General features: G+C 41.4%; 1 protein-coding gene across 6 annotated transcripts in view; it reads left to right on the top strand.

Moving 5' to 3' along the window:
* LOC106571288 (3',5'-cyclic-AMP phosphodiesterase 4D) overlaps positions 1-18,488 on the top strand; it is a 383,631-nt gene that overhangs the window by 285,015 nt on the left and 80,128 nt on the right. The window contains exon 1 of one of the 6 annotated variants that reach the window (XM_082956569.1): positions 849-2,182. The exons of the other annotated variants lie outside the window; for them this stretch is intronic. Within the exon in view, the coding sequence (XP_082812695.1) occupies positions 2,067-2,182 (116 nt within the window). The 5' untranslated portion in view covers positions 849-2,066. Of the gene's footprint in view, positions 1-848; positions 2,183-18,488 lie in introns of those variants that run through there. 6 annotated transcript variants of the gene reach the window in all.

Below are 18,488 nucleotides of genomic sequence, written 5' to 3'. Positions count from 1 at the left end.
TACTCTCTTGTTGACAAGCCTCCATTTGTCTAGGTTTTAGCTAGATGGTTAGTTTGCTTCATTCGTGGAGGTTATGCTAACTACCTAGCTAGCTAACATTAGCTAGCCCATCAGTAGCCTCAAACTACCTAGCTAGCTAACGTTAGCTAGCCCATCTGTAGCCTCCAACTACCTAGCTAGCTAACATTAGCTAGCCCATCTGTAGTCCCCAACTACCTAGCTAGCTAACGTTAGCTAGCCCATCTGTAGCCTCCAACTACCTAGCTAGCTAACGTTAGCTAGCCCATCTGTAGCCTCCAACTACCTAGCTAGCTAACGTTAGCTAGCCCATCTGTAGCACCCAACTACCTAGCTAGCTAACGTTAGCTAGCCCATCTGTAGCCCCCAAGCTAGCTGAGTTCCAGTTATGGTCTCGTTGTTTTTCTGCTATCTTGTTTGAACACCGAATGACCACAAGCTGCCTGCCAGTGGGAGCGCTAGCTAGCTAGATATTCCTGCCTCAGCTGGTGGCATTGCATTGGCTATTTTGCCAGCACGCATGGATGAATGCAGATGTAAGTCATATAACGTTAGCAAGCAAAGACAACCCTAATTTTCAATTCATAAACTGGCTTGGAAGATACAACAGCACACAAATAGTTCCTTAGCCGATGCTGATGATGGTTCTATAGCCTTCCATAGATTAGTTGAGGTTAGGCTACGAGGTTATCAGAAAGGGTCTGCCATAAACCGTAGCCTACATGTCGACATGTAATCATCGCAATTTGAGAGTTCATGTTATACACAGAAAATAACAATCTCTGTTTAAAATACTTTATTATTGCTTGACTTTGATGTCCTTCACACGGGGTATCATATTATTACTGGTTGTTTATTGCAAACAAACAGTTTTGGACGTGGCACACTAACCTCACATAGGCAGGTAATTAAGGTAGTGGCTCACTACTGTCATCTGCTGGATAATTTAGAGATTATACCATGAAATAGCACTGTGCCATTTACAATGGTTCATGTTATTGAAAAGTTGATTTTGCCGGCTCCTTACCGTACTGTCAACTACAATATGCGATTACTGATTTGTAAAGACTGAGCACAACCATGCACAGAACGCAACTTTTGCCACCCATAACTAAACTTGCTCGCTATTGTAACATCATGGTGATCTCTCGTATACTCTGATGCTACCACATTACAGCCAGGCCTAGTTTAATGTTGTATACTCTGCTGCCTGCTACCACATTACAGCCAGGCCTAGTTTAATGCTGTATACTCTGCTGCATGCTACCACATTACAGCCAGGCCTAGTTTAATGCTGTATACTCTGCTGCCTGCTACCACATTACAGCCAGGCCTAGTTTAAGGCTGTATACTCTGCTGCCTGCTACCACATTACAGCCAGGCCTAGTTTAATGCTATATACTCTGCTGCCTGCTACCACATTACAGCCAGGCCTAGTTTAATGTTGTATACTCTGCTGCCTGCTACCACATTACAGCGAGGCCTAGTTTAATGCTATATACTCTGCTGCCTGCTACCACATTACAGCCAGGCCTAGTTTAATGCTATATACTCTGCTGCCTGCTACCACATTACAGCCAGGCCTAGTTTAATGCTGTATACTCTGCTGCCTGCTACCACATTACAGCCAGGCCTAGTTTAATGCTGTATACTCTGCTGCCTGCTACCACATTACATGGCAGTGAGGCCAAGGCAAGCCCTGCAGGGAGCTCATTCACTAATGAGCTTATGAAGGAAGTAGGGCACTAGGGCCTTTGCACCATAGGCAAAAGAAGGAGAGTCTGGTTAGAGAGAGAGAGCAAGACAGAGAGAGAGATGTAGAGAGAGAGGGACAGAGAGAAAGAGAGAGAGAGAGAGAGCAAGACAGAGAGAGAGATGTAGAGAGAGAGGGACAGAGAGAGAGCAAGAAAACATTTTTGAGAGCTTTAGGCGTTTTTCGAGCTTGTCCAGGAAATGCAACAGAATTAGTCATTCAGCAGCCTTGTATTCTGACACACACTCAGCCTCCCCCTGCAGTGTCGCTTCCAGTCCCCTCCCTGAGGTCTGTCATGGAACCCCTGGACCACACATTCTGGACCTCTGGACTGTGCCCTTGGAATCCTGTGCCCCCTGACCAGGTCTCAGGCCGAGGCACCAAGCGAAAACGCTTTCTCAAATCTTACAGGTAGGACCCCTTGTTGCCGGGGGTTACCAGGTTGTTTTTGTTGTGAAGCGCACAGTGCTCCACTCTCGATCTAGTCAGTTATAGGCTGCAGAGGAAAACAATATGTTTTTTGGGGAGGCACATTTAGGAGTATTGATTCATGTGCATTGTCCATGTCAAATACGTTGAATAGAGTCAAGTAAAGAAGTAGGGAGGCTTCTGAAATTGTACAGGTGTAATTGTGTTGCTTTGCCTCTCCTTGGTGCTCTTTGTTTTAATACAATACATTTGGTGGGTTATCTTAAACTGGTGTTTGTCTCTCATAACAGTGGAAATTGCTTGTGAAAGTCCCCATATCACTGCTGTTGTGATGGGGACAGGGGTTTTAGCGATAGCTTGCATTGCCAGAACACAGTCCTAGCTTCTCTGATTATGTACCTCATGTTGTTGTCAAATGCTGTTCTCAGCTTCTCCACTTCCTAAGCTCTGGTATTGTACAGCTTAGTGAGGTGAGCTCTTAGGTCACACGCTGTCCTAACAACCGCTTACTACAGCACTTCATGACATTCAGGTGAACCATACAGAGGGTTATGGTACATGATGTTGCAGTGTGTTTATTAGCAGATCATATCTAACAGTGATTGTTCAATGTCTTAGTACAGTGTTTTCTAATCCTGGTTCTGGTCCTGGAGACCCAAAGGGGTGAGTACAGATTTACCACCTAGCACAACCACTAACACACCTGATTCAAATAAACAAAGGCTTGATGATGAGACTAGTTGAATTAGTTGAATCGGGTGTGTTAGTGCTAGAGGGCAAAAACTAATGTGTACCCATTTGGATCCCCGCGACCAGGATTGGGAAACACTGGCTTAGTGGGTTGGACCTGGTCCCAGAAGTGTTTGTGGTGTGTGGAGGAATGGAGGAACTTAACAACAGGGTGTCCCTCGATGGAGGGGCTTAACAACAGGATGTCCCCTGATGGAGGGGCTTAACAACAGTGTGTCCCCCGATGGAGGGGCTTAACAACAGAGTGTCCCCCGATGGAGGGGCTTAACAACAGGGTGTCCCCCGATGGAGGGGCTTAACAACAGAGTGTCCCCCGATGGAGGGGCTTAACAACAGAGTGTCCCCCGATGGAGGGGCTTAACAACAGGGTGTCCCCCGATGGAGGGGCTTAATAACAGGGTGTCCCCCGATGGAGGGGCTTAACAACAGGGTGTCCCCCGATGGAGGGGCTTAATAACAGGGTGTCCCCCGATGGAGGGGCTTAACAACAGGGTGTCCCCCGATGGAGGGGCTTAATAACAGGGTGTCCCCCGATGGAGGGGCTTAACAACAGAGTGTCCCCCGATGGAGGGGCTTAACAACAGAGTGTCCCCCGATGGAGGGGCTTAACAACAGTGTCCCTTGATGTTGGGGGTTAACCTGGCATAGTCAATGATCCGTTCAGTGCTGATAACAAACCTGGCTGAGAAGTCCATGCAGTGCACGCAACCAGACAGACGATTTCTCAATGAAGTGTCAACTCTGTTAATGTGGGACATGCTGCTGTATATACAGTATCAAATGCACTTCTGAAAGAACTACAAAGAAACCCACTATCTGTAAAAAAAAATCTTGAATAATTGTGCCATCCATAAAACCAAATACTTTAAGACTTTTAGTCAAGTAGTATTTTACTGGGTGACTTTCACTTTTACTTGAGTCATTTTCTATTAACTTCTTTACTTTTACTCAAGTATGACAATTGAGTACTTTTTCCACCAACAAAACGGTCCAAGCTGCTTAGCATTAAATTGTCTACTAAATGACCATACTGTAGGCTGTGTGATGCAATCAGATCAGATTGTCTTTTCCAGAGCAACTTGCAGTAGTGCTGTGCTACCTAGTACCTACTGGATAGCGATTGAAGTCTCAACTCGATGGCATTGTTGGCATCATCCTGCAACCAACTGAGCAAACAGTACAAACATGTGTTTGATGATGCATTGTGGGAAAACTGAGCTGCAAATATACGGTGCATTCAGTCAGGTTGGATGGGGAGCGTCGCTTGTCCCGAAGACTTGTCCCGAAGCCACTCCTGGGTTGTCTTGGATGTGTGCTTGGGGTCGTTGTCCTGTTGGAAGGTGAACCTTCGCCCCAGTCTGAGGTCCTAAGCACTCTGGAGCAGGTTTTCATCAAGGATCTTAATCTTACTGTACTTTGCTCTGTTCATCTTTCCCTTGATTCTGACTATTCTCGCAGTCCCTGACGCTGACAAACATCCCCACAGCATGATGCTGCCACCACCATGCTTAACCATAGGGATGGTATTGGCCAGGTGATGAGTGGTGCCTGGTTTCCACCAGACGTGACGCTTGGCATTCAGGCCAAAGAGTTTAATCTTGGTTTCATCAGACTAGAGAATCTTGTTTCTCATGGTCTGAGAATCCTTTAGGTGCCTTTTGGCAAACTCCAAGCGGGCTGCCATGTGCCTTTAACTGAGGAGTGGCTTCCGTCTGGCCACTCTACCATAAAGGCCTGATTGGAGGAGTGCTGCAGAGATGGTTGTCCTTCTGGAAGGTTCTCTCATCTCCACAGAGGAATTCTGGAGCTCTGTCAGAGTGACCATAGGGCTCTTGGTCACCTCCCTGACCAAAGCTCTTCTCCCCCGATTGCTCAGTTTGGCCGGGCGGCCAGGTCTAGGAAGAGTCTTGGTGGTTCCAAACTTCTTCCATTTAAGAATGATGGAGGCCACTGTGTTCTTGGGGACCTTCAATGCTGCAGACATTTTTTGGTACCCTTTCCCAGATCTGTGCCTCGACACAATCCTGTCTCGGAGCTCTGCGGACAATTCCTTTGACCACATGGCTTGGTTTTTGCTTTGACATGCACTGTCAACTGTGGGACCTTATTTAAACAGGTTTGTGCCTTTCCAACTCATGTCCAATCAATTGAATTTACCACAGATGGACTCCAATCAAGTTGTAGAAACATCTTGAGGATGATCAATGGAAACAGGATGCACCTGAGCTCAATTTCAAGTCTCATAGCAAAGGGTCTGAATGCTTACGTAAATAAAGGTATTTCATTTATTTATGTTTTAATTCACTTGCAGAATGTTATAAAATCTGTTTTCGCTTTGTCATTATGGGGTATTGTGTGTATGTAACAGTGTAGGTTCCGTCCCTCTCTTTGCCCCAACCTGGGCTCGAACCAGGGACCCTTGCACACATCAACAACTGACACCCACGAAGCATCGTTACCCATCGGTTTCCCCTTGCAACGCAAGGGGAAACCCTACTTCAAGTCTCAGAGCGAGTGACGTCACTGATTGAAATGCTATTAGCGCGCACCACCGCTAACTAACTAGCCATTTCACATCGGTTACATGTAGATTGGTTGAGAAAAAAAAAAAAAAAAATACATTTTAGAATAAGGCTGTAACGTAACAAATTGTGGAAAAAGTGAAGGGGTCTGAATACCTTCCGAATGCACTGTATGAGTATTGCGCTCAGTTGTGGTTACATGGTTTGTGATAGCATTTTGTGATAAAGGTTTCAATGGTAGTGTGAAGGCATTGGTCATACTTCCAGAGAAAGATTAGGCTTGTTTCAAACTGGAAACTTTAACCAACCCGGAGCTGTTGCAAGCTGTCTGAAAATGCCACAACGTCAAAATCATCTAGTTACTGTAAGAGGCTAAGAGCACATGTTCTCATTTGGAGAGTGCGAAAAGCAGAAGTATATATAAATGTGGTGGCGTGATAGTGAGAAAGAGAAGATTGTCTGACCCATCTTTCTTTCCATCCTTCCCACCACCATTTCATTGATGCTGGGATTGAATAACAGAGCTCACAGGATCATGAGAGCATAAACTGCATGGCCTTCGTAAAGTCCTGAAACATTTCAATTAAACATTTGCTTAGCATAAAGTAAATTGTTGCAGTATGTGCAAAACGAAAGAACCCAGACTAAACCACCATAAAACATGTTGATGGCGTAAGCCATATGTTCAAGTTGAATAAAACATCTGATATTGCTATAAAGAGGACGCCTATAGTGTGCTGTTTTTACTCATTGAGTGTTCATCAGTGGAACTTCCTTTATTTTGTGGTGAGAAACTATTTGAGGAACTGGTTTCATAATGATTTACCAAACCAATAGTGTGCAACTGCAAGCTGCAATTCGGGGCCTCCCGCTAGCACAGCAGACGGGAGGCTAGGGCAACACTGTGTACTAGCTAGCTTTATAGTTAGTGAAACTGTGTACTAACTAGCTTTATAGTTAACGACACTGTGTGCTAGCTAGTTTTATAGTTAACGACACTGTGTACCAGCTAGTTTTATAGTTAACGACACTGTGTACTAGCTAGCTTTATAGTTAACGACACTGTGTACTAGCTAGTTTTATAGTTAACGACACTGTGTACTAGCTAGTTTTATAGTTAACGACACTGTGTACTAGCTAGCTTTATAGTTAACGACACTGTGTACTAGCTAGTTTTATAGTTAACGACACTGTGTACTAGCTAGCTTTATAGTTAACGACACTGTGTACTAGCTAGTTTTATAGTTAACGACACTGTGTACTAGCTAGTTTTATAGTTAACGACACTGTGTACTAGCTAGCTTTATAGTTAACGACACTGTGTACTAGCTAGTTTTATAGTTAACGACACTGTGTACTAGCTAGCTTTATAGTTAACGACACTGTGTACTAGCTAGTTTTATAGTTAACGACACTGTGTACTAGCTAGTTTTATAGTTAACGACACTGTGTGCTAGCAATCTTGCTAGTTAGCTAGCACACAGTGTCACCCCCACCCCTGCCTGTCCTTCGCTCCTGCCTGCCCGAACACCTGCCCTCGCCGTCGTTAACAGAACTGCGGGAAAACAGTTCCCAACAGGTGGGGGTGAAGGACACTGTCTACCGGTGTACACCTAGCTACCATTGTCGTCCTTGCCCCTTATGTGGGGTTTATTGGCGGCTGGCATCCAGTGTTATTGTGCATTAACGCCACCTACTGTATTGGAGCACCCCCAACTCCCACCTGTCCTAACTTAAAAATGGACCAATAGAAGTATCAGGAATGCCGACGTGCAGGAATGCCCACTTGCAGGCACGCCCCAAATTGTGGGCCACAATTGCACCCTTCTCAAACCTCACAATAATGTCTTAAAGGTGCAATAGGCAGAAATCGCTCCGCCATTTCTTAGTTGCTAAAATTCTATTAGTTTGCCTAACTTCAGTTTATGTGACAAAACAAGCAATACATAGTGAAGACAATCATTGTACCATCTTAACCGCTGTGAAATAAATGTTCAATAACCAAAAATATTGTATTTTCAGCTGTTTGAAGCTGGTGTACAAACCTGAAAGTAAAAAACAATCAACTTAAGAATGGGAAGCATAGAAATAGTGCACATAGAACATATCTACCGCTTCTTAGACTTGCTTTCAATGATAATGACAGATCTATAGCGCACATTTCTATGTGAATTTGGTCAGTTCGCCCAAAAAGTGACATTTTGCAGCTTTAAGTCATGTAAAATAATCATCTGAGCGGGAGAGCTACGCTTACTTTTTGACTGAGAAAGTCATCTTGACTCATAAAATGGTTGGTGTCCACTGATTTAGAGTAATACAATGGCTTTCCTTGTAATACTATGGATGTCAGAGCCGTCTTTTACCTTCCGCTGAGGCTAGATGATATGACGATGTGATGTTCATTTTACATCTCATCAATTTTTTGGAATATAGCCTAAAACTAAAAAGACTCCAAGCATGTCCAAGCACCAACATTGAAGCTAGTGTAGGCAAGAGGTGCATTTAGGCCGACCTAGAGCAGGAGAATGTTAGGATCACATTGAGATTCATGTTAGGAGTGAGGCTTAAATTCTGTGCTGTTGTAGTCTTCAAGGCTTCATTGGGAGAATGCCATAATTCAGTGTTTCAAGTAGTTATATATTTCCTTATTTTACCACAAGAGGGCCTCATTTTCATGTTTTGTGCATTTCACAACAGAAGAGATGTGCTATCAGGCTGTACTGTCCCCTCACTCTGAGTGTATGACATTCCAGGAAATTAGGCATTTCTATCAATTATTTTGTCCTTTCTGAAATAATTTGATGTTATGCTGGGAGTATTATACATATTCCATGTTGTGCTGGGAGTACATGATCCAATTCACACCTGATATTAATGAAACATTACATATTTTATTTGAAATATATTTCAAATCATATCATATAATACAATGATTGCATGTAGTAACTGCATATTAGTTGATCAAGTGCATCATCTTATACCCTGAAGTCACGTACTGTGTGCACTCTAACCGAGACCCACAGACAAAAGCCACCCTTTCTACAGTACCACGTCACAGAGGGACACACAGTACAGTTACCCATGCAGTCACCCATCCCCCTGCTCATAGTAAAGGATGGAAACAGACTTTACGCTTCACAACAAACCCACAAGGCAGATCTGTCCAACCGACCTGACATCCCTTTGTAAAAAAAATCTCTTTTTATGGTTTGAGTGCTGGTTACCGCATTGGTTCTCTCTCTCACTTTTTCTCTCTCTCTCTTTTTTCTCTCTCCCTCTCTCTTTCTTTTCTCTCTCTCTCTCTCTTTCTCTCTCTCTTTTCTCTCTCTTTTTTTAACCTCTCTTTCTCTCGCTCTCTCTTTTTCTATTTTTCTCTCTCGCTTTCTCTCTGTCTCACTTTCTCTCTCTTTTCTCTCTCTTACGTTCTCTTTTCTCTCAATCTCTTTCTATCTTTCTCTCTCTCTTTGTTCTCTCTCTCTCTTTGTTCTCTCTCTCTCTTTTTGTTCTCTCTCTTTCTCTCTCTGTCTTTATCTCTCTCTCTCTCTTTGTTCTCTCTCAAATTCAAATTCAAGCTGCTTTATTGGCATGAAAAACATTGTGTCAATATTGCCAAAGCAACAATGTATACAATATACATTGTAATAAAATTATAAACAATAACAAATAATAATATAATATGGTAGTAAAAAATAATACAAAATGAAATACAAAAATAACAACAATATAGTAGAAATTTAATTAATATAAAAAGCTAAACATGTCAAATGAAACTATAACTAACTTATAACTAAATAACAGTCATCTTCACCATTACATCAGCACTACAACTACCATCGTCATTACCACTACTATTACTACCACCACCATCATTAAACTGCTATCATTACCATCACCCTACTACCCATACCACTACTATTTGGAATGATAAACAACAATAATAATAGAAATAACAATAATAGTAATAACAATAATAGTAATAACAATAATACTAACAATAAGTAAGTTACTATTTACTATGCAGATGTTATTGTCTCTCTCTCAGTCTCTTTGTTCTCTCTTTCTTCTCTCTCTCTTTTTCTCTTTCTTACTCTCTCTCCCTCTCTCTCTTTTGCTATCTCTCTTTCTCTCTCTCGCTCTCTCTCTTTCTTGCTCACTTTCTCTCTTTATCTCTCTCTTTCTCTCTTTCTCTCTCTGTTCTCTTTCTCTCTTGTTTCTCTCTCTCTTTCTTTATTTCTCTCTCTCTTTCACCATCTCTGTCCTTTCTCGATCTCTCTCTCTTTCGATCTATCTCGCTTTTTCGCTATCTCTCGCTTTCTCTCTGTTCATTCTCTCTTTTTTCTCTCTCTTTCTCTCTCTCTCTTTCGATCTCTCACTCTCTCTTTTCTCTCTCTTTTTCTTTATTTCTCTTTCTCTCTCTTTCGCTCTCTCTCTTTTGCTATCTCTCTTTGTTCTCTCTTTCTCTCACTGTCTCTTTTCTCTCTTTTTCTCTCACTCTCCCGCTCTCTTTCTCTCTCTCTCTTTTCTCTCGCTCTCTTTCTCTCTCTCTCTCTCTCTTTCTCTTTCTCTCTTTGTTCCCTCTCTCTTTCCCTCTCTCTTTCTCTCTCTTTCTCTCTTTTCTCTCTTTGTTCTCTCTCTCTTTCCCTCTCTCTTTCTCTCTTTTTCTCTCTTTTCTCTCGCTCTCTTTCTCTCTCTCTTTGTTTTCTCTCTCTCTCTCTCTCTCTCTCTCTCAATTCAATTTTCTTTATTGGCATGACGTAACAATGTACATATTGCCAAAGCTTACTTTGGATATTTACAATATGAAAATAATAAGAATCAAAATTGTCAACGGGACAACAGTAACAACAGTAACCAAGAGTCAAAATAACCATACATTGAACGATAACAATAAGCATACAGTAGAGGAAATGTGCAGGTTGATTGGTCTGTCAGACACTGTCACTCAACTTATGGCAGGCAGCAATGTAGTGCGCTGCCAACCCACAGCTCTCTGCGTCCTCCCCCAAGAGGACGGGTAGCCTACTCTCATCAGAGAGGTCTTTGAAACCTTGAATAAGGGTTTCAAACTTGGGGAAATGACACTCTCTAATTGTTTTATATTTTTGACATTTTGTCAGGAAATGCAGCTCTGTCTCAGGTTCTGCTGTTGTGCAGTGGTTGCACAGCCTTTCCTCTACAGGGAGCCAGGTTTTCCTGTGTCTACCCTTCTCAATGGCAAGGCTGTGCTCACTGAGCCTGTACTTTGTAAAGGGTTTTCTAAGGTTTTGATCAGTAACCATGGTCAAACATTTAGCCACGGTGTACTGTCAATTTAGGGCCAGATAGCACTGCATTTTTTTTGTGCTTGTGCTTGTGTTTCCCAATAAGCAATGTAGTTTTGTTTTGACTGTGTTGTAATTTGGTTTATTCTGATTGGTTGGATGTTCTGGTTCTGAGGTTACAGTGTGTTAGTAGAACAGGTTTGTGAACTTAGCCCCAGGACCAGCTGGATGAGGGGACTCTTTACTTTGCTCAGCTCTTGGTATTGCAGGGCTTGGTAATGGCATTGCAGGGCTTGGTAATCTCTCTCTCTCTTTGTTCTCTCGCTCTTTCTCTCTCTGTTCTCTCTCTCTTTGTTCTCTCTCTCTTTCGTTCTCTCTTTCTCTCTCGTTGTTTTCTCGCTCTCTTTATTTATCTTTCTCTCGCTCTCTTTGTTCTCTCTCTCTTTCTCTCTCTCTCTTTGTTCTCTCTCTCTCTCTTTGTCTCTCTTTCTCTCTCTCTCCTTCGCTTTCTTTCTATCGCTCTCTCTCGTTCTCTCTCTCTTTGTTCTCTCTCTTTCGCTCTCTCTCTCTCTTTTTCTCTCTCTCTTTGTTCTCTCTCTCAATTCAATTCAATTCAAGGGGTTTTATTAGCAAGGGAAACATATGTTAACATTTTCAAAGCAAGTGAAGTAGATAATATACAAAAGTGAAATAAACAATAAAAACGAACAGTAAACATTACACTCACAGAAGTTCCAAAAGAATAAAGACATTACAAATGTCATAGTATGTATATATACAGTGTTGTAACGATGTGAAAATGGTTAAAGTACAAAAAGGAAATAAATAAGCATAAATATGGGTTGTATTTATAGTGGTGTTTGTTCTTCACTGGTTGACCTTTTCTCGTGGCAACAGGTCACAAATCTTGCTGCTGTGATGGCACACTGTGGTATTTCACTCAGTAGATATGGGAGTTTATCAAAATCGGTTTGTTTTCGAATTCTTTGTGGATATGTGTCTCTAATATGGTCATACATTTGGCAGGAGATTAGGAAGTGCAACTCAGTTTCCTCCTCATTTTGTGTGCAGTGTGCACATAGCCGATCTTCTCTAGAGAGCCATGTCTGCCTACGGCGGCCTTTCTCAATAGCAAGGCTATGCTCACTGAGTCTGTACATAGTCAAAGCTTTCTTTAAGTTTGGGTCAGTCACAGAGGTCAGGTATTCTGACACTGTGTAATCTCTGTTTAGGGCCAAATAGCATTCTAGTTTACTCTGTTTTTTGTTAATTCTTTCCAATGTGTCAAGTAATTATCTTTTTGTTTTCTCATGATTTGTTTGGGTCTAATTGTGTTGCTGTCCTGGAGCTTGGTGGGGTGTATTTGTGTTTGTGAACAGAGCCCCAGGACCAGCTTGCTTAGGGGACTCTACTCCAGGTTCATCTCTCTGTAGGTGATGGCTTTGATATGGAAGGTTTGGGAATCGCTTCCTTTTAGGTGGTTGTAGAATTGAACTATTTTCACCTCCGGATGAAAAGCGTGCCCAAAGTAAACTGCCTGCTACTCAGGCCCAGAAGCTAGGATATGCATATAATTGGTAGATTTGGATAGAAAACACTCTAAAGTTTCCAAAACTGTTAAAATAATGCCTGTGAATATAACAGAACTGATATGGCAGGCGACAACCTGAGAAATCCATCCAGGAAGTGGGATTTTTTTATTTTTGTAGTTTTCTATTGATTTCTTTTTAAACATGTTTACATTTTTAGTCATTTAGCAGATGCTCTTATCCAGAGCGACTTACAATAGTGAAGTACATACATTTCATTTCATGCATTTAAAAAAATAAAAATAATTGTACTGGCCCCCCGTGGGAATCGAACCCACAACCCTGGCGTTGCACACACCATGCTCTACCAACCGCGCCACAGGGAGGCCCTTGAATGCCTTTACAGTATCCATTGACTTAGGACTCAAATTGCACTTCCTATGCCTTCCACTAGATGTCAACAGTCTTTAGAAATTGTTTTAGGCTTGTATTCTGAAAATGAGGGAGTAAGACCAGTCTGAATGACTGGACCCTACAGTGTCACAGAGCTTTTTTCATGCGCACGACCGAGAGCGTGCCTTTCTTGTTTACCTTTTATATTGACAACGTTATTGTCCGGTTGAAATATTATCGATTATTTAGTCTAAAAACAACCTTAGGATTGATTATAAAATCGTTTGACATGTTTCTACGAACTTTACGGATACTATTTGGATTTTTCGCCTGGCTGTTGTGACCGCGTTTGAGCCTGTGGATTACTGAAGAAAACGTGCGCACAAAACTGAGGTTTTTGGATATAAACAGGGACTCCATCAAACAAAACAAACATTTATTGAGTAAATGGGATTCTTGTGAGTGCACCGATATGAAGATCATCAAAGGTAAGTGATTAATTTGATCACTATTTCTGAATTGTGTAACTCTTCTACTTGGCTGGTTACTGTTTGTAATGATTTGTCTGCTGGGCGCTGTTCTCAGATAATCGCATGGTATGCTTTCGCCTTAAAGCCTTTTTGAAATCTGACACCGTGGTTGGATTAACAAGAAGTGTATCTTTAAACCGATGTATAACACTTGTATGTTTCATGAATTTTTATAATGAGTATTTCTGTTTTTGAATTTGGCGCTCTGCAATTTCACTGGATGTTGGCCAGGTGGGACGCTAACATCCCACAGACCCTTGTAAGGTTCTTAGGGATCCCTAAGCGCGAATCCCGTTAGCGGGATTGATTTGACAACATCCACGTGAAATTGCACCGCACCAAATTCAAACTACAGAAATATCAATATTCAACATTCACGAAAATATAAGTGTAATACATCAAAATAAAGCTTAACTTCTTGTTAATCCAGCCGCTGTGTCAGATTTCAAAAAGGCTTTACGGCGAAAGCACACCATGCGATTATCTGAGGACAGCACCCCGCATACATGAAAATCATTTTTCAACCAGGCAGGTGTGACACAAAAGTCAGAAATAGCCATATAATAAATGCCTTACCTTTGAACATCTTCTTTTTGCAATCTCAGATGTCTCAGTGACACAATGAATGGTCGTTTTGTTCGATAAATTCCTTCTTTATATCCCCAAAATGTCCATTTATTTGGCGCGTTTGATTCAGAAATACACCGGCTCCAACATGACTACAAAATATCTAATAAGTTACCTGTAAACTTGGTCCAAACATTTCAAACAACGTTCCTAATCCAACCTCAGGTATCCTAAAATGTAAATAAATTATCAAATTTAAGACGGAATAAACTGTTTCTAATACCGGATAGAAAACAACCTGAAGCGCGCTCCAGTTCACGCGCAACAAAAGACTAAAGCCCTTCAGAGAGACACCTACAAAGAACAGCCCTACTTCTTCATTTCTCAAAAGAAAAACATCGAACAATTTCTAAGACTGTTGACATCTAGTGGAAGCCATAGGAACTGCAATCTGTGCCCTAATAAATCAGGTCTCCCATAGGAAGTCATTGGAAAACACAATGACCTCAAAAACAAATTTCCCTGGATGGATTGTGCTCAGGGTTTCGCCTGCCAAATCAATTCTGTTATACTCACAGACATTCTAACAGTTTTAGAAATGTCAGAGTGTTTTCTATCCAAATCTACTAATTATATGCATATCCTAGCTTCTGGGCCTGAGTAACAGGCAGTTTACTTTGGGCACGCTTTTCATCCGGACGTGAAAATACTGCCCCCTATCCCAGAGAGGATAACTGATTCAAGTATTTTTAGCCAGATCCTAATTGGTATGTCGAATTTTATGTTCCTTTTGATGGCATAGATGCCCTTCTTGCCTTGTCTCTCAGATCGTTCACAGCTTTGGAAGTTACCTGTGGCGCTGATGTTTTGGCCAAGGTATGTATAGTTTTTTGTGTGCTCTAGGGCAACGGTGTCTAGATGGAATTTGTATTTGTGGTCCTGGCGACTGGACCTTTTTTGGGACACCGTTATTTTGGTCTTACTGAGATTTACTGTCAGGGCCCAGGTCTGGCAGAATCTGTGCAGAAGACCTAGGTGCTGCTGTAGGCCCTCCTTGGTTGGTGACAGAAGTACCAGATAATTAGCAAACAGTAGACATTTGACTTCAGATTCCGGGTGCTGCAGACTTTCCTAGTGCCCTCGCCAATTACTTGATGTATGTGTTGAAGAGGGTGGGGCTTAAGCTGCATCCCTGTCTCACCCCACGGCCCTGTGGGAAGAAATGTGTGTGTTTTTGGCCTATTTTAACCGCACACTTGTTTGTGTACATGGATTTTATAATGTCATATGTTTTTCCACCAATACCACTTTCCATCAATTTGTATAGAAGACCCTCATGCCAAATTGAGTCGAAGGCTTTTTTTTAAATCAACAAAGCATGAAAAGACTTTGCCTTTGTTTTGGTTTGTTTGTTTGTCAATTAGGGTGTGCAGGGTGAATACGTGGTCTGTCATACGACAATTTGGTAAAAAGCCAATTTGACATTTTCTCAGTACATTGTTAATACTGAGGAAATGTACGAGTCTGCTGTTAATGATAATGCAGAGGATTTTCCCAAGGTTGCTGTTGATGCATATCCCACGGTAGTTATTGGGGTCAAATTTGTCTCCACTTTTGTGGATTGAGGTGATCAGTCCTTAGTTCCAAATATTGGGGAAGATGATGTTAATAAAGAGTTTTAGTATAGCCAATTGGAATTTGTTGTCTGTATATCTCTTTATCTCTCTCTCTGTTCTCTCTCTCTTTATTTCTTTCTTTCTCTCTCTCTCTCTCTCTGTTCTCTCTCTCACTTTCTTTATTTCTCTCTTTCTCTTTCTTTATTTATCTCTCTCTTTTGCTCTCTATCGCTCTTTCGCTATCTCTTTTGCTCTCTCTCCCTTTCGCTCTCTCTCTCTTTCGCTATCTCTTTCGCTCTCTTTCGCTCTCTCTCTTTCGCTCTATCTCTTTCACGCTCTCTCTTTCGCTATCTCTCTTTCGCTATCTCTTTCACACTCTCTCTTTCGCTATCTCTCTCTCTTTCTCACTTTTTTCTCTCTATTTCTCTCTTTCTCTCTCACTCTCTCTTTTCTTTCTCTCTCTCTCATTTTCTCTCTCTTACTCTCAATCTCTCCCTCTTTCTTTCTCTCTCTTTCTCTCAATCTCTTTCTCAATTTCTCTCTCTCTCTTTCGCTATCTCTCTCTCTTTTGCTGTCTCTCTCTTTTGCTATCTGTCTACTCTCTTTCACGATCTCTCTCTCTTTCTCACTTTGTTCTCTCTCTTTGTTCTCTCTCTCTTTTCTCTCTCTTTCTCTCTCACTGTCTCTCACTGTCTCTTTCTCTCTCACTCTCTCTTTTCGTTTTCTTTCTCTCAATGTCTCTCTCTTTCGCTCTCTCTTTCTCTTTTGCTATCTCTCTCTCACTCTTTTGCTCTCTCTCTTGCTATCTCTCTTGCTATCTCTCTTTTGCTATCTCTCCCTCTCTCTTTCTCTATATCTCTCTTTTTCTCTCTCGCTATTTCTCTCGCTCTCTCTCTTTTGCTATCTCTCCCTCTCTCTTTTGCTATCTCTCTCTTTCGCTATCTCTCTCTCTCGCTTTCTTCTTTTTATCTCTCTTTCTATCTCTTTTTTCTCTTTCTTTCTCTCTCTTTCTCTTTTCTCTCTCTCTTTCTTCCTCTCTCTTTCGCTCTCTCTGTTTTCTTTCTCTTTTTTGTCTTTCTCTCTTTTCTCTCTCTCTTTTTCTCTCTCTTTCTCTCTCTCTCTTTATTGCTCTCTCTCTTTATTTCTCTCTCTTTCTCTCTCGCTTTTCTTTCTCTCTCATTTTCTCTCTCTTTTACTCTCTCAATCTCTCTTTCTTTCTCTCGATCTCTTTCTCAATTTCTCTCTCTCTTTCTTTCGCTATTTCTCTCTTTCTCGCTCTCTTTTCTCTCTCTCTTTCTTTCTTTCTCTCTCTCTTTCTTTCTCTTTTTTCTCTCTCTCTCGCTCTCTCTCTCTCTCGCTCTCTTTCTCTTTTCTGTCTCTTTCTTCCTCTCTTTTTTTCTCTCTCTCTCTCTTTTTTCTCTTTATTTCTCTCTCTCTTTCTTCTCTCTCGCTCTCTCTTTCACTCTCTCTCTCTTTCGCTCTCTCTCTGTTCTCTTTCTCTTCTTTTCTCTCTCTCTTTTCTCTCTCTTTCTCTCTCTCTTTATCCTGTATTTTTCTCTTCCTTTCTTTCTTTCTTTCTCTCTTTCTCTCTCTTTCTTTATTTCTCTCTCTCTTTCACTCTCTCTCTTTATTTCTCTCTCTCTTTCACTCTCTCTCTCTTTGTTCTCTCTCTCCCGCTTTCTCTCTCTCTTTGTTGTCTCTGTCTTTGTTCTCTCTCTTTGTTCAATTCAATTAAATTCGCTTTATTGGCATGAGGTAACAATGTACATATTGCCAAAGCCTATTTTGGATATTTACAATATATATATTTAAAAAAAAAAATATATATATATATATATTTTTTTTTTTAATAAATAAAAAGAGAATCAAAATTGTCAACGGGACAACAGTAACAACAAAATAACCATACATTGACCAATAACAATAAGCATACAGTAGAGTACATGTGCAGGTTTATTGGTCTGTCAGACACTGTCACTCAACTTATGGCAGGCAGCAATGTAGTGCGCTGCCAACCCACAGCTCTCTGCGTCCTCCCTCAACAGGACGGGTAGCCTACTCTCATCAGAGAGGTCTTTGAAACCTTGAATAAGGGTTTCAAATTTGGGAAAATGACACTCTCTAATTGTTTTATATTTTTGACATTTTGTCAGGAAATGCAGCTCTGTCTCAGGTTCTGCTGTTGTGCAGTGGTTGCACAGCCTTTCCTCTACAGGGAGCCAGGTTTTCCTGTGTCTACCCTTCTCAATGGCAAGGCTGTGCTCACTGAGTATGTACTTTGTGAAGGTTTTTCTAAGGTTTTGATCAGTAACCATGGTCAAACATTTAGCCACGGTGTACTGTCAATTTAGGGCCAGATAGCACTGCATTTTGCTTTGTGTTTGTGCTTGTGTTTCCCAATAAGCAATGTAGTTTTGTTTTGACTGTGTTGTAATTTGGTTTATTCTGATTGATTAGATGTTCTGGTCCTGAGGCTTCAGTGTGTTACTAGAACAGGTTTGTGAACTTAGCCCCAGTACCAGCTGGATGAGGGGACTCTTTTCTTTGCTCAGCTCTTGGCATTGCAGGGCTTGGTAATGATATGAGAGGGGGTATTACGTCCATTGTTGGAATGAGACTAAGGTGCGTACATTTTCTTTTATTAACAATGACACCGGGAAAAACAACAAAATACGAAAACGAACGTAAAGCTACATGCAGTGCAGAAAGCAACTACACACAAACAAGATCCCACAATCACAGGTGGGAAAAAGGGCTGCCTAAGTATGATCCACAATCAGAGACAACGATAAACAGCTGCCTCTGATTGGGAACCATACTAGGCCAACAAAGAAATAGAAACATAGATATGCCCACCCAAGTCACACCCTGACCTAACAAAATAGAGAATAAAAAAGGCTCTCTAAGGTCAGGGCATGACAGGGGGTCACTGTATTTTAGATGTTTCCAAAACTTAATTGCTCTTTTTTGAGTTTTTATTATTAGTGGATATTGGCCTAATTCTGCCCTGCATGCATTATTTGTAGTTTTCCTCTGGACATGTAGCAGAATCTTACAGAACTCTGCATGCAGGGTTTCAATGGGGTGTTTGTCCCATTTGATGAAATCTTGTTTTGCAAG

The sequence above is a fragment of the Salmo salar genome, chromosome 01 (assembly GCF_965601325.2).
Source record: "Salmo salar chromosome 01, fSalSal1, whole genome shotgun sequence".
NCBI classification, from domain to species: domain Eukaryota; kingdom Metazoa; phylum Chordata; class Actinopteri; order Salmoniformes; family Salmonidae; genus Salmo; species Salmo salar.
This window is presented reverse-complemented; position numbering and strand designations above follow the sequence as displayed.